This window comes from Felis catus, chromosome C1 (assembly GCF_018350175.1).
Source record: "Felis catus isolate Fca126 chromosome C1, F.catus_Fca126_mat1.0, whole genome shotgun sequence".
Lineage (NCBI taxonomy): Eukaryota > Metazoa > Chordata > Mammalia > Carnivora > Felidae > Felis > Felis catus.
In genome coordinates, this window is record NC_058375.1 from 112,091,320 (window position 1) to 112,103,588 (window position 12,269).

At 51.8% G+C, this 12,269-nt stretch overlaps 1 protein-coding gene across 2 annotated transcripts in view; it reads right to left on the reverse strand.

The window, feature by feature from the left end:
* Window positions 1–300: 300 nt before the first annotated feature.
* Window positions 301–12,269, reverse strand: part of GYPC (glycophorin C (Gerbich blood group)) — a 43,013-nt gene continuing 31,044 nt past the window's right edge. The window contains exons 1-3 of one of the 2 annotated variants that reach the window (XM_045033590.1): window positions 4,600–4,684; window positions 1,961–2,020; window positions 301–1,005 (exon numbers count right to left, since the gene is read on the reverse strand). In XM_045033590.1, the coding sequence (XP_044889525.1) occupies window positions 806–1,005; window positions 1,961–2,018 (258 nt within the window). In that variant the 5' untranslated portion in view covers window positions 2,019–2,020; window positions 4,600–4,684 and the 3' untranslated portion in view covers window positions 301–805. Of the gene's footprint in view, window positions 1,006–1,960; window positions 2,021–4,599; window positions 4,685–12,269 lie in introns of those variants that run through there. The other variant, XM_003990688.6, reaches the window with a different exon arrangement.

Consider the following 12,269-nt stretch of genomic DNA (forward strand, 5'->3'; position numbering starts at 1 on the left):
TCTTCACAGCCAGGGCAACCTATTTCTTGAGGAACATTCCACGTTTACATTTGTTTCATGAAGCTGGTACTTTTGTGGGGAAAAGAATGCTGGTCACTGGGCCCTCCTCTCCTGGGAGGCCCAGAAGCCCTCTGCACTGTCTATGCTGAGGACAGGCCAATGGGGCCAGAAGTGGACTGTCCCAGCCTCACACACGCAGACTGTAGTGGAGAACACAATGTCACACTGGTGAAAAGCAAGGCCTGGGTGGTGGTTATCTTTCCCCAGACAATTACAGTAATGCTGTTTGACTCTGAATGCTTGGTTACATTTCAAATTTATTTCCAATCATTTAGAACTGGATCGATGGGAGACAAAGGTGCCTTTTAGCGCTGGCACCTGCTGTTCCCCCCAAATGTCAAGGACTGACATTTGATGCCATTATCCCCAGTCAGCTTACAGATGACTCACTTCCTTGCTTCCCCAGCCCTCAGGCCCACCCACCCAGCAAGGACTTTCACACCATGCTGATGACAAACCACACTGCCCAGGAGGACCCAGATTTTCTCCCTCTGGCAGAGCAAAGGTGGGCCTCCTGGGTGACCACTGCATCCCTGGGTGCCTGGGACAGGCCTCTCCTGGCTCAGTTCCTCCTTCTTTCTTTCCTGTCCCCAGGCCGGCACCCAGAGTTCTCAGGTCAGTTGCATATCTTGGGATGAGATGGGTGCTCTCATGGTCTGCCTGGTGGTCCAGGTAGCAGGGTGGGGCTGTGGGGTGTATCTTTTCTCGTGAAGAAGGCATTGGGGGAGAGGGGACCCGGTGCCCCTCAGATAAAGTACTCCTTTCTGCTGCTGTCCCCACCTGTGTCCTGGAGGGAGAGGTCATCCTGCAGGGCTGCATCTGCACTTTCGGCAAACTCCGTGCCCTTGGCCTCATTGGTGTGGTAGGTGCCCTTGTGCCCGTACAAGTAGCGTAGAGTGATGACAAGCAGGCAGATCAGGATGATGGCTATCGCTGTGATCACGCCTGCAGAGGGAACAAATGCATGGCTCTGTCTGGGGCAGGCGCCTGGGACTGGGGTCAGGACTCATAGGGCTTGTGCCAGGACAGACACTGCTACAGTCAGCACCAACCCCAAACAGGCTGGCTCATTCCTGCCCTTCTCCTTCCTGCCTGGCATGTGCTCACCCTTATCCACACCCATCTGAGTTACTCCGACCTCCCTTCCTCTTTCCCCCTCCTTCCACTCAGACTGGCGCAGACTGAGGCTGGGATAGGATTCCAGCACTGACCCTTGTTCAGGGCCACTCAGTCTACTGAGGAAGACAGACTTCTGTGCATACCCTGCAGAATCAACTACATGAGTTTACCTAAAACAGAGAGGTTCATGGCCTCAGGACTTGCAGTTTTAAATCCAGAATGATCTCAACTGAGAAGTTCCCCAGGGTGTGAGACTTGGTACTAAATCTAGGAAAGTGCCCCGAAGGCTGGGCCCTGGTGGCCGCCCTGCCTTGTGCACTCTTAGGAGGAACAAGACAGGGCCATGGGAAGCACTTGGGACAGGTTGGGGGGAGTGTGGCTCACTGTTCATCACCCTACCTTAGCTCTGGCACGCTCTCTGGAGGTGAAGGCTGCATGGGTTTGCCAGAGGAGCAGGGGCAGCCAAGCAGAGGACTGGAGAGGGAGGGGGTTCTGCAGGACACCCAGCAAAGGCGTGGAGTGTGAACAGCAGTCAGCCCCTCATTTCTGTTTGGACTCAGGAGCGGTTGGGAGGTGAAGCTGGGAGGCTGGGCAGTAGGGGCCAGGTCACTCAGGGCCTGGGAGTGATGGGGTGAGGGGACACCAGTGAGTTTTAGATGGGCTTAAGGGTGGCCCCTCATGCAACCTCACCCTCATTCAGGCATTTGCTCTGAAGCCTTGGGTGGATTCTCCCCTGGGCACTCCCTCTGATTCTCCTGCTTGGAGGCCCAGGACAGCTCACCTGCAATGATGGCGATGTTCACACCCAACGTCATGAAAATGTGGTCAGAGTCGACCATTTCTGTGAACAGAAGAGAAGAACCTAAGTGGGGAGAGGAAATCCTCCCATGCTCAGCAGTGTGTCTGCACCCCCCCCCCCCCACTCACAGGTGCACAGCATTGTGAACAGGCCGAGTGGACAGAGGGCGGTGTGTGTGTGGTCAGGCTTCTGGCTCTTCCTGGTCGCTGACCAGTCTGGAGAGGACGTGGGAACCACAGTGGAGGCTGGCCTGGTTCCCGCGTCTCTGAGTGGGGTGAGGGGCGGACTCCTTGCATTGGGCAGGTGCTCGGTAGACACGTTAGGTAGGCTAGCTCAGTAGTGCGCATGAAGGTAGGCAGTCATGTGCCCGGTACCAGCAGCATCTGCCTTTGGGCCTCAGCTTTCTCACAATAATGGTAAAAACAGACCATTTGTGAAGTGTCCCCACACGTGGAGGGTCCAAACATGCCAGGTGTTGGTTCAGTTGCCTCTCACCCATCCTATCATGTGGTCTTCCCAGCAGTTCCATGAGGTGGATGGTATTACTAGCCTATTTCACAGGTGGGACCCTGAGAGTGAGGGAGTAACGTGCCCAGGGTCACACTGGCAGGACAGTCAGCCCACACTCCCGCATCTGGGGGGCAACTTTCTCCTTTCTCTGTTGAAGCCACCCTCCCAGGAGGGCTCCTGTCTGGTGGCTCCTCCCCAAGTCCCCTCTGTGGTCTCTGGTTGGCTCTCTTGTGGGAAGGGCCGCACTGGGGCACTCTCAGAGTTACTGACTGGTTGGTCTGGCCACAGGGCTAGCATCTCAATTGGAATAGGAAGCTGTACATCACCTCCAGCTGCTTCACAGAGTGTCTCCTCTCTCCTCTGGGAGATGAGTGAGGAGAAGGATTTATTAGACCACAGAAATCTCAGTGTTAACATGGAAATCCCATGTTTCAATTATAATGGCTACGCATATTAAAGCAGAGAGGGCTACTTCATAATAGTCCTTTCCGCTCAGATAATCACTTTAATTATAGTGGGATGAGGTCATTCTCCCCAGCTTCCAGATGCCTCTTTCTGAGAAGGGACTGGCCGTGGTGTGAGGAAGGAGAGTGTGGTGAGTAAAGGGAAGGCTCCAGGTTGGAGGCAGAGGAGGAGGAGAGCCTGCCCAGAGTTTGGAGGTGGTGAAGAGGGTAAAAGAGGTCCTTCAAGTCAGCAAAGAGACAGAGCAAGCACACAGCAGGAGTCAGGGAAGGGGAGGGAGGGGGAGGCAGGAGGAGAGCTCAGTTCAGCCTTCTAAGTGCTTCACGGTACTGAGAACTGAGGCAGGAGGGGTAGGAAGTACAAGTGGCATCTGACTCTGAGATTCAGGGTGGACAACAACAGCCTGGATTTCAGCATGTAGCACATAGTAGGTCCTCAATAATCATCTGTTGAATGCATGACTGCATCCATAAATGCAGGCATATATGAGTGAATGGATTCAGATGCTGGCACTGCGGACCTTATTCAATCACCAAGAACTTCAGAGTTCAGGAAGAATAAAGAACGCCCCCCTCCTGAAGTTGGCATGGATGGCCATAGAAGTTCAAATACCTAGAATTGCCACTTGGGATTTTCCAGGTTGAAGACCAGCATTTCTTAGGCCAGTGTGTCCAACCCAGTCAGGGTTAGAAGGGATTGCTGGTTCTTCCTCTTTGAAAAACACCTAGCAACAGCTTAGCCTGTGACAGGTGCCATCCTCAGCATTTACCGGGCTTGGCCCCCATGGCCGTCCCATTTGGTAGAAGTTACTATTATTCCCATCTTACAGATTTGGAATCTGAGTGCCAGAAAAGTGTTACTGTATTCCCTGTATCTTATAGCTGAAAGAGAGTCAGAGGTCAACCAAATCAAGCCCAGGCTGCTCTGGGTCAGTGTGCTGAACCCCGCCTGGCACTGCCCAGTACTGCTTAAGTGCTGGATGAGGTATTTGGCTTGAACCACTTGGGGTGAATTTCTTAGCTTGTGTTTAGGGACCTTGCACCTAAACCTATATACTGGAACACTGGAAGCTCTCCCTGCAGGCCAGTGGGGTGGGGACAGGAGGGATCTGAGGTTTCTGAGGGGTCAACAGGGCTCCCTCTGAGCTCATGTGTGCCCGGGAGCAAGGTGGGCAGGCATGCCTCATCTCCATGCCCTACCCCTCTGGGTGTGTGGAGCTGAATTTGCACAATGTGATTGATCCCAGGGAGGTGACACTTCAGCATGACCGGAACGGCTATAGAGCTCAGAACTGGCACAGCAGAGGAAGCTCAGGCCTGTCTGGGAGGATGGAGATGGTGTGAGAAGTGGTTCTCAAAGGGTACTCCTGGGACCAACAGTATTTCTTACAAGCCTGCTAGAAACGCAAATTGTTGGGCCCCATCTCAGACCTGCTGTATCAGAAACAAGGACCTGGATCTCACAATCTGTGGTGATAGGCCTCTAGGTGGTTCTGATGCATGCTCTGTGCTGAGAACTGCTGGTGTATGAGAAGGCTTCTCCGAGGGAAGTCGTTAGGATTGGACTTTGAAGGATGAATAGGAGTTTGCTGCACAGACAGGAGTATAAGTGTTGTAGGCAGAGAGCTCAGCACCCACAACAATGCTCACCTCTCTGTAGCTCTCACTTTCCCTCTAAATGTCTGTTCGCCATCCATGACACTGAGGCTTGTGAAGCTTACGTTTTCATCTCTTGCCTCTGGAGATGGAGTTAGAATGCTCATCGGCTATGCTCCCTTGTCCTGGGTCCCTGTAGCCGGTGGTGATGATAAGGGATATTTGGAAGAGTAGCTGGAATGAGCTCCATCCTGCCCAAGGAAGTTGATGGGCTAGTGTGCAAGCAGATAAGGACCCTGGAATAAAAGCCCACCCCTAGCTGGGGTTGAAGGGTGAGTATGTGATTGGAGATGGCATCATTCTGAGTTCAGGACTTGGGGCAGAGGGATTTATGGGAAGCCTTAGGGAGTGCATTTATGGCAGAGGTAGGTGTTATTTATGGCTAGGTGTGGGTCCGAGATCAGAAAAAAGTAACTGTGTAGCCCTCAGATTGGACAGGCATTGGAGACCTCAACCTTTTCACAGAGATCCCAGGTACCTGTGGTTTTCTTTCTTGGCTCCCTTTAAGACTGCAATGCCCTCACCAGAGAGAAAGCTCTACAAACCCCAGAACCACATTAGCCCTGCTCACAGTTCTATGCCCAGCATCGGGCTGTATACCTGGCACCCAAGAACGGTTGTTGGATGTTATTTGAAACCTGGCCCCTTTGGAGGAACTGAGAATCAAACTGCCCTTTGCGCTGTCCACATCATTGTGAAGACAAGCTTTGGGTTCAAGTCTTGGCTCGACCAGTTTCACAGTAGTGCATCCACCAAAATATTTAACACTGACTGGCTTTAGTTTCTGTGTATGTAAAACAAGATTAACCATACCCACCCTGTGGTTGGGATTAGAAAAGATATGCATGATAATGATATTTTATGTATGTTGTGTAGACAAGACCTACATGGCACATAGCTCAGAATAGGTATTTACTAAGTTGTCATCATTTTTTTTTTTTTTTAAAGAAAAGCAGACTGCCATGTGCAGCACCTCATTTGGGTGTATCTGCTCTTGGAAGCTTGACGAGCCTATGCTCTCCTACAAATGGACCTTGAGACCTTGTTTGGAGATTCTAGCAAGACAGTGCAGCCACTCATATGCCTTTGACTGAAGAGCAGTCCTCCTCTATCGGGGAAGGTCATCGTCTTCAACAGAGTGTGCAGCTTTCAGAGGGACGCACAGGGAGCAGTGAGGGAGGAAGGGGATGCCTGCCTAGCCAGGCAGTTTTGCTGAATCAACCCGGGCCATCAATGGGTTGCTGTCACAGAGGTGGCAGCCAGATGGTCCTCACATCCTGTCTCCACTCTTTTGATCTCATCCTCATTACTACTCTGGTTTGCACATAATTCAGTGCCAATCACCTAAGCCACCCACTCGCAAATGTTTGGAGTCCATGCAGAGGATGGGCACTGGTCATGGATTCCTAGGACGGGCCTGGTGGACAGTAAATCAACATCTGGGTGCTGAGTGTCTCTGTGTTCCCAGGATCACCGTTGGCACAGAGGAGGTTCCAGGAAACGGAGAATGAGTCTCTCTCTGGGAGATATGACTGTGACATAAAACTTATTTAAGGCAGGGTTTGTCAAACAGTAAATCCCAACCCACTGGTGGGTCCTAACTAGAGAGAGAGATATAGAGAGGGGAGAGGGAGAGAGAGAGAGAGTGAGAGAGAGAGAGGGAGAGAGAGAGGAGAGCTCAGAAAGCATTAGGCTCTATCATTCAGCCAGGGTAAATACTGTTTGGTGGGGCTTTGGTTTCATTTGGGCACACACCAAATGCATTCACCATACTGTTCAGAGGCCATGACTTAGACCACAGCACCATAAAAGGGAAAAAACCAAATCCCTAGTCCTGCAGCATTGGGCTCAAGGGAGCCCAACTCTGAGCAGGCATATGGTGAAGAAAACACAGCTTCACTCTGACAAAAGCTGACGTGGGCCAAGGCGGGAAGGTGGCCACGGTGTATGACAGCTCCGGGCTTCTGAACCCCAGTGTGGCCAGCCAGAGTCCTCGCCACAAGGCCGGGGCCTGGGCCATGAGCCAAGTGCAGGGATAACAGATGCTTCCTGTGAGCTGAGCTGGTGGGTCTCTTGGGGGAGAGGAAAGGGAAGAGCTGTTACTGCCCTAAACTGTTCAGGGAAGTTGCCCTCCTGTGGGGGCAGGGGTGGGGTGGTGAGCAGGAGGAACATTCCCCCATGATGGGGATGAGGCCACGTGTCCTGGGGGTTTAGCCTCGAGAGGGTGTGGAGGAGGAAGGCCACTCGGCCGGTACAGGCACTGGGCACTGGGCACGGTCTCCACGGAAGTCCCCTCATTTCATCCTGCAGCAGGCCTGCAAAAGGGAACTTCCTTCCGTTTCTCTAAGTTACAGAAAATGACATGCGTGCCAAAGAGGTCAAATAATGGGGCAAAACTCACAGCCAACCAAGGGCAGAGCCTGTGTTCAATCGAAGGATTCTCCAGAACCAGAGTGTGCACCCTCCGAAGTGCTGGGAATGGCTTTCTCCTGTGCAGTCTGCAATCTGGCTGCAGCCAAGGGCTGTCGACCCTCCATATGGTCCACAGGGTGGCCGGCCGCCTGTCTTCTGGTCAAAGGCAGCGGGGCACACAGGTGCTGCCACTCATTGAAGGTGATGTTCCCGGTTCCGGCTGGCAGCTTGGGCACGGCCAACAGGACACAGAACTTTAGCCGCAGCTGGACCCTGGGGGCTGGGGGCTGGGGGTGCTTCCCAGATGTTGACAGAGAGCAGAGGTCAGGTGCTGGCCCCAGGGACACAAGTCCAGAATCTCCCTTCTTTGGTGTTTTCTGATGAAGCTGTGCCAAGGGCACTCTTCTTCCTTTAGAGGTGTTATCTTCCCACCTCCTGCCCACCTCGGATGGTTTTCCTGGCGCCCCAAGGTTGTGGAGGAAATGCCTGCTCCCTGCTTCTCTCGCCCAACTGGGCAGAGGACTCTGGGAGAGTGAGTTCCTTCGAGTCAAGGGGGAGAATGCCTTCAGACTAGGCGGCCTATGTGTTCTGGGAAGAGGAAGATTGTTTCAGCTTTAAAACCATGAAGGGGAAGTCATGGAGTCCTTGGAGAGTTCCTCCCATGACAACTGTGTCAAGGACAGCAGTGCAGAGGCCGCCACACCACTGCCTACGGTTTGCCAAGTTCCATGCCACTCACCCAGACTTCTATTTCAAGGAAACTACGGATCTGGTTAGAAGAGCTGCTCTCCCCTGGCCGTGACTTTGTGTGAGTCTGATTTGGGTTCAGGATGAGGCCAGCGACTAGGGGAGGGACAGGAAACTTTGTGGCTGCAGAAAGTTCTCCTTGGCTCCCACTGGGGTTTCTTCTTCCTGCACTAGATTCATGCCTCCAAGTCCTCATGCCAGTCAAGCAGAAAGCAGTTGACGGCTGAAGTTTATGAACTGCCTTTTCTTTTTTGGTGAAAAACAGGTCAATCATATTTCCTTTTCTTGGATGGTTTGTTGTTATCACAGCCTGAAAGGCTGTAACACTGAAGCCACAACTGGGGAAGAGTTGGTCTCAGGATGGAAGTGTGACAAAGCGACAATTACACATTGTCTGTCCATGTCTCTCGCACGGCAGCCACGTTGGCTGTGTAGGTGGCATTCATCCAGCCCCAATGGCACGTGTCCACAGGGAGCTCAGGACTTGGTTGAGGACACGTGACATATTTATGTGAAAAGGGACTGCCGACACTGTCTGTGTCGTAAGGTGTCAAAACAAGCAATAAAGATATGCCTGGGGGTGTCACAGAGGGCACTCACCCATCAGACTCTGGGCCGTAGGACTCCTAGATTCTGTGACAGTGGTTTTGATTTTGCTCATGCTTTTGTTTGTTCTTTCTTTCCTCAGCAAAATGTCTCTAGCACCTACTTTTACAGCAGCAAGCTCTCTACTTGAGTCCAGGCCCTTGCCTTTAGGGAGCTTGCTGTGTGACAGACTGAGAGAAATGCATCTGTGGGTAAGTTCAGAAAGGGTAGTTTAAAGAAGGGCTTCCTGGAGGAGGAGACCCACTCCCCCCCAAGACTGGCCTGCTCAGATGGTGGGATGGACAGGCCAGCAGGGGTACCTGGGTGCAGTGGTGAGAGAAGAGCACGGAGGGGAACTTCGCAGTGGGGTGGCCAGGACTTCTGTGTGGGCATAACTGCTGTGGTACCTGGTCATCGTATGTGAGATGCAGGGCCCTCTTCCTGTGCTTTTGTGGGAGGCAGAACTTCTCAGGCAAGTTAGCTCACCTCTTGGAGCCTCCTTACCACTTCTGTAAAGTAGGGAGTGAAACCTGCTCCTGATAGGGTTAGTGGGGGCTGCCGGCAAGGTGTGGGGTCTCAATCTGAGTGTGCCTCGCGATTTCCTGGGGGCTTTGTGACACCACAGATCCCTGCACTCACCCCAGATTTTGACACCTAGTGTGGCCCCCAGAATCTGCATTTCTCAACATGTTCCCATGTGCTGTTGATGCCACTGGCCCTGTGAGGACCCCTGAGCTCATGACGGTGAGACTGGCTTATAGGTCACGTGCCCAGTTCCAGTGCTATCACACAGCTCTTGTTTGCAAGGAGGTGATAGCAGGCTCCAGTAAATGAAAGTATGGGGGGTGGGTCATACTTTCTTAGTGATGAAGACAAGAAGACACAGTCACAGCTGCCCAGGCCACAAATCTGAGCTTTGTGTGCTTTCTTTGAGGACCAGTGGATGTAGTTTGAGACCTGGTACAGTGGTTACTCTGCGGACTTGTCCCCTGCGCTGGCTCCTTTGCCTGCCCCCAGCGACTGGAGCTGGGAGACAGGACAGAAGGCCCTGTGCCAGAGTCTGGTAGGTGCACTGGCCTCCGATGAATGCCTGATCAGGAGACTGTAGTTTCCTCTGCCTCATTCTTTGGAAACTCCAAAAGTCTCAGCTATCCCCTGGAAGGAAAAGTAACCTCTGCTGATTTCTTTCAGTATCCCTGGGCTCTGATGACACACCAGGGAAGCGCTTCTCCAAAGAAAGGTGTCTGGGGCACCAGAGTGGCAAAGGAAATGGGTGTTTGGGGACATTTTGGGGAGCCAAGAGGGGACAGTGTATCCCAATCAGCATTTGCTTGGCTTTCCAGCTCTGAGCTCCAGTCAGCAGAAGCGACTGGAGCACAGAAGGCCCTAGATCCACCTATTTCCAGCCCCAGCTCTGTCCAGACTGGGGGAGAGTGAGGGTGCAGGAAGCTTCCACCTGCTGGGCTCAGGGTGGGGGCCTGCCCGCCTGCCTACACTGGCTGAGTCGGCCAGGTGCGAGAGTGAACAGGTGAGGGAGTGAGGTCCAGAGCAAGGGGCCATCCCACAGCATGACTGAACTCCCACTTAGACCACACGGGACCATCCTGGAGAGTGCAGTGGCCGGCACAGGGCAGCAGTGTGATTCTCACTGTTGTTAACACCATTGTCACCATTCTGACTTGTCAGCAATGCCAAAATGGCCTCCAAGTGCGATTTCCAAAAACGGCACCTTTAATTCTCTTATATGCTATTTGGCAAATGTGTCACCCTGAGCATCAAAAACCTCATTTCTAGCAATGGGCCCTAGAGACATAACCTGAAAAGGAAACAAAAATTCATGCTCAGAAAAGTATACTGCAACTTGGTGTAAAATGGAAAATAAAAGAGAGAGAACCATCTAAATGTTCCACATTAGGGAATTGGTTATGTAAATTCCAATACACTTATGTGATAGAATAGTATGCAGTTATTGAAGTGATGTGTGGAAATTCTCAGTGACAGGAGGAAATGCTTACAGTGTGATTTAAAGGAAAAAAAACAGGACCCTGTAAATATAAATTATGTTAAATATTAAAAAAAATTCTTGGATAAAAGAATAAAAGGAAATAGCATGTTGAGGTGGTGGCTTTTGGGTGGTGGGTGGGGGTTGGGGTAGTGTTGCTTTCTTCTAACATGCAGTTTCTGTACTTTCCAAATCACCTCCAACAAACATGTTACTTTTCAGGTCAAGAAATGGGAGTGGATCTTCAGAACTGGCTCTCGTCACAGAGTCTTCAAAGCCTCAGACTGGAAAGTCCAAGAAGTTCCCCCTGAATCCCCCGCTATGGTCTCCCCCGCCCCACCCCAGTGCAAGTATGGTTGCACTTTCCCGAATATCTGAGTCTTGTTCTCACATACCCTTTGCCTGACCTGGTCAGGGACAGCTCCGTGTACACACTTTCCCTTCCAAAAAAGAGGTGCATGCCGGGGACAAGTGCACGTGCATTCGACACCCATAGCTCACCCTGCCTTTTCCCTGGGCTGCAGTTGTGGATGGGGGAGTTCCAGATGTGGCTTGAGTCCCAAAGTGCTCACAGACACACTTGTTTCTGCAGATGGAAATGGAGCAAGTTCTGGCCCTCTCAGGAAATGGGTCAGAGCCTGGGTTTTAGCAACCTGTGGCTGCTGGAGCCCAGGTTTTGCTTTTCTGGAGCTCCTTGAGTCATTTTGGGTGTCCTCAGCTGGGCTCCCAAGGATCCTCAGATTTGAGTATCTTCTTAAAGACCCTGGAAGGGTCCCTCTCACCTCCTGGACTGGTTAGAGCCCTCTGGACAGGATTCTCTGAAGGGAGGCCTCAGTTGTCCCTTTAATTTCAGTCTCAGGGGAAGGGACCTTATAATGGAAATGCACAGACTCAGTTTCCCCTCTTGGCCTCCTCTTTCCTGCATCTCTTCCTTTTTTCTTATCCTTGTGGCCATTGTCAGTCACTTCACACTCATCCATATCTCTTGCTTCTTTTTCTCAAGCACAATGAATCTTCCATCAATGATTTTGCCCCTATACTTTTGCAGGCTGTGTCTATTCTCCTACTTATAAAGAAGTAGTAGAGTTTAGCGTCTGGAATAATGACTTCTAGCTTGCCTTGCAGAGAGGTGCACTTAGCTGTGTGGGTGTCAGAGAGCTCAATCTGGAAAGATCCTTGCAGTCCCTGAAAGCCAAACATTAGAACCTCAGGATTGTTAGGACTGGGCCTCAAGGTCACAGAATGTCTTGTCTTTCAAAGTGCCTGCGGGGAGGGTGTTGGAGGAGTTAAAATCATCTGTTGTGGGCATGCAGTGAGCATGTACTCATCAGTTGCTGGGATCACAGTAGCTTTGGGTTGGAAATAACCTTGAATGCTCATTCTGGCTATGGCTGTCTTGTTCTTCCATCACTCTACAGCCTCCTTGACCACAACGCTTACACTGTGTCCACAACTTCTTGGGGTTATCAACTCAGTCCTGGATTCCTCCTCTTTCCACCTAAGCTGGGTGGCTCCTTGGCCTCAGGACACAGCCCTCCATCTGGCATTTGTCTTGTGGCCTGATGTGTCCGGGAGAGTTTTGTGAGCTGGCATGGGGCTGTCGCCACCACTTCCCATTGTTTTGGGTAGAAAATGAGATACATATGGGCTACGGCAATTCTTTGTTAGCAAGTTCACACATTCTCTCGCCCTGTTAAGCACATGGGTATTCAAAGCAACCACTCATTCACAATGTAATTTTTATTCTGGTCTCCAGGTCATGGCTGCAGCAGGGAGGCCCTGAGTTGAGCAGACACCTCGGGAGAAGGAGGGTTCTGTGGTGCAGGAGAGGCAGGCAGAAAAAGGAATGGGGCCCTACAATGGGGACGCAGCTTATGTCCTTCCTGTGAGTTGTCAGAACAGGCTCTATGTGGCTGCT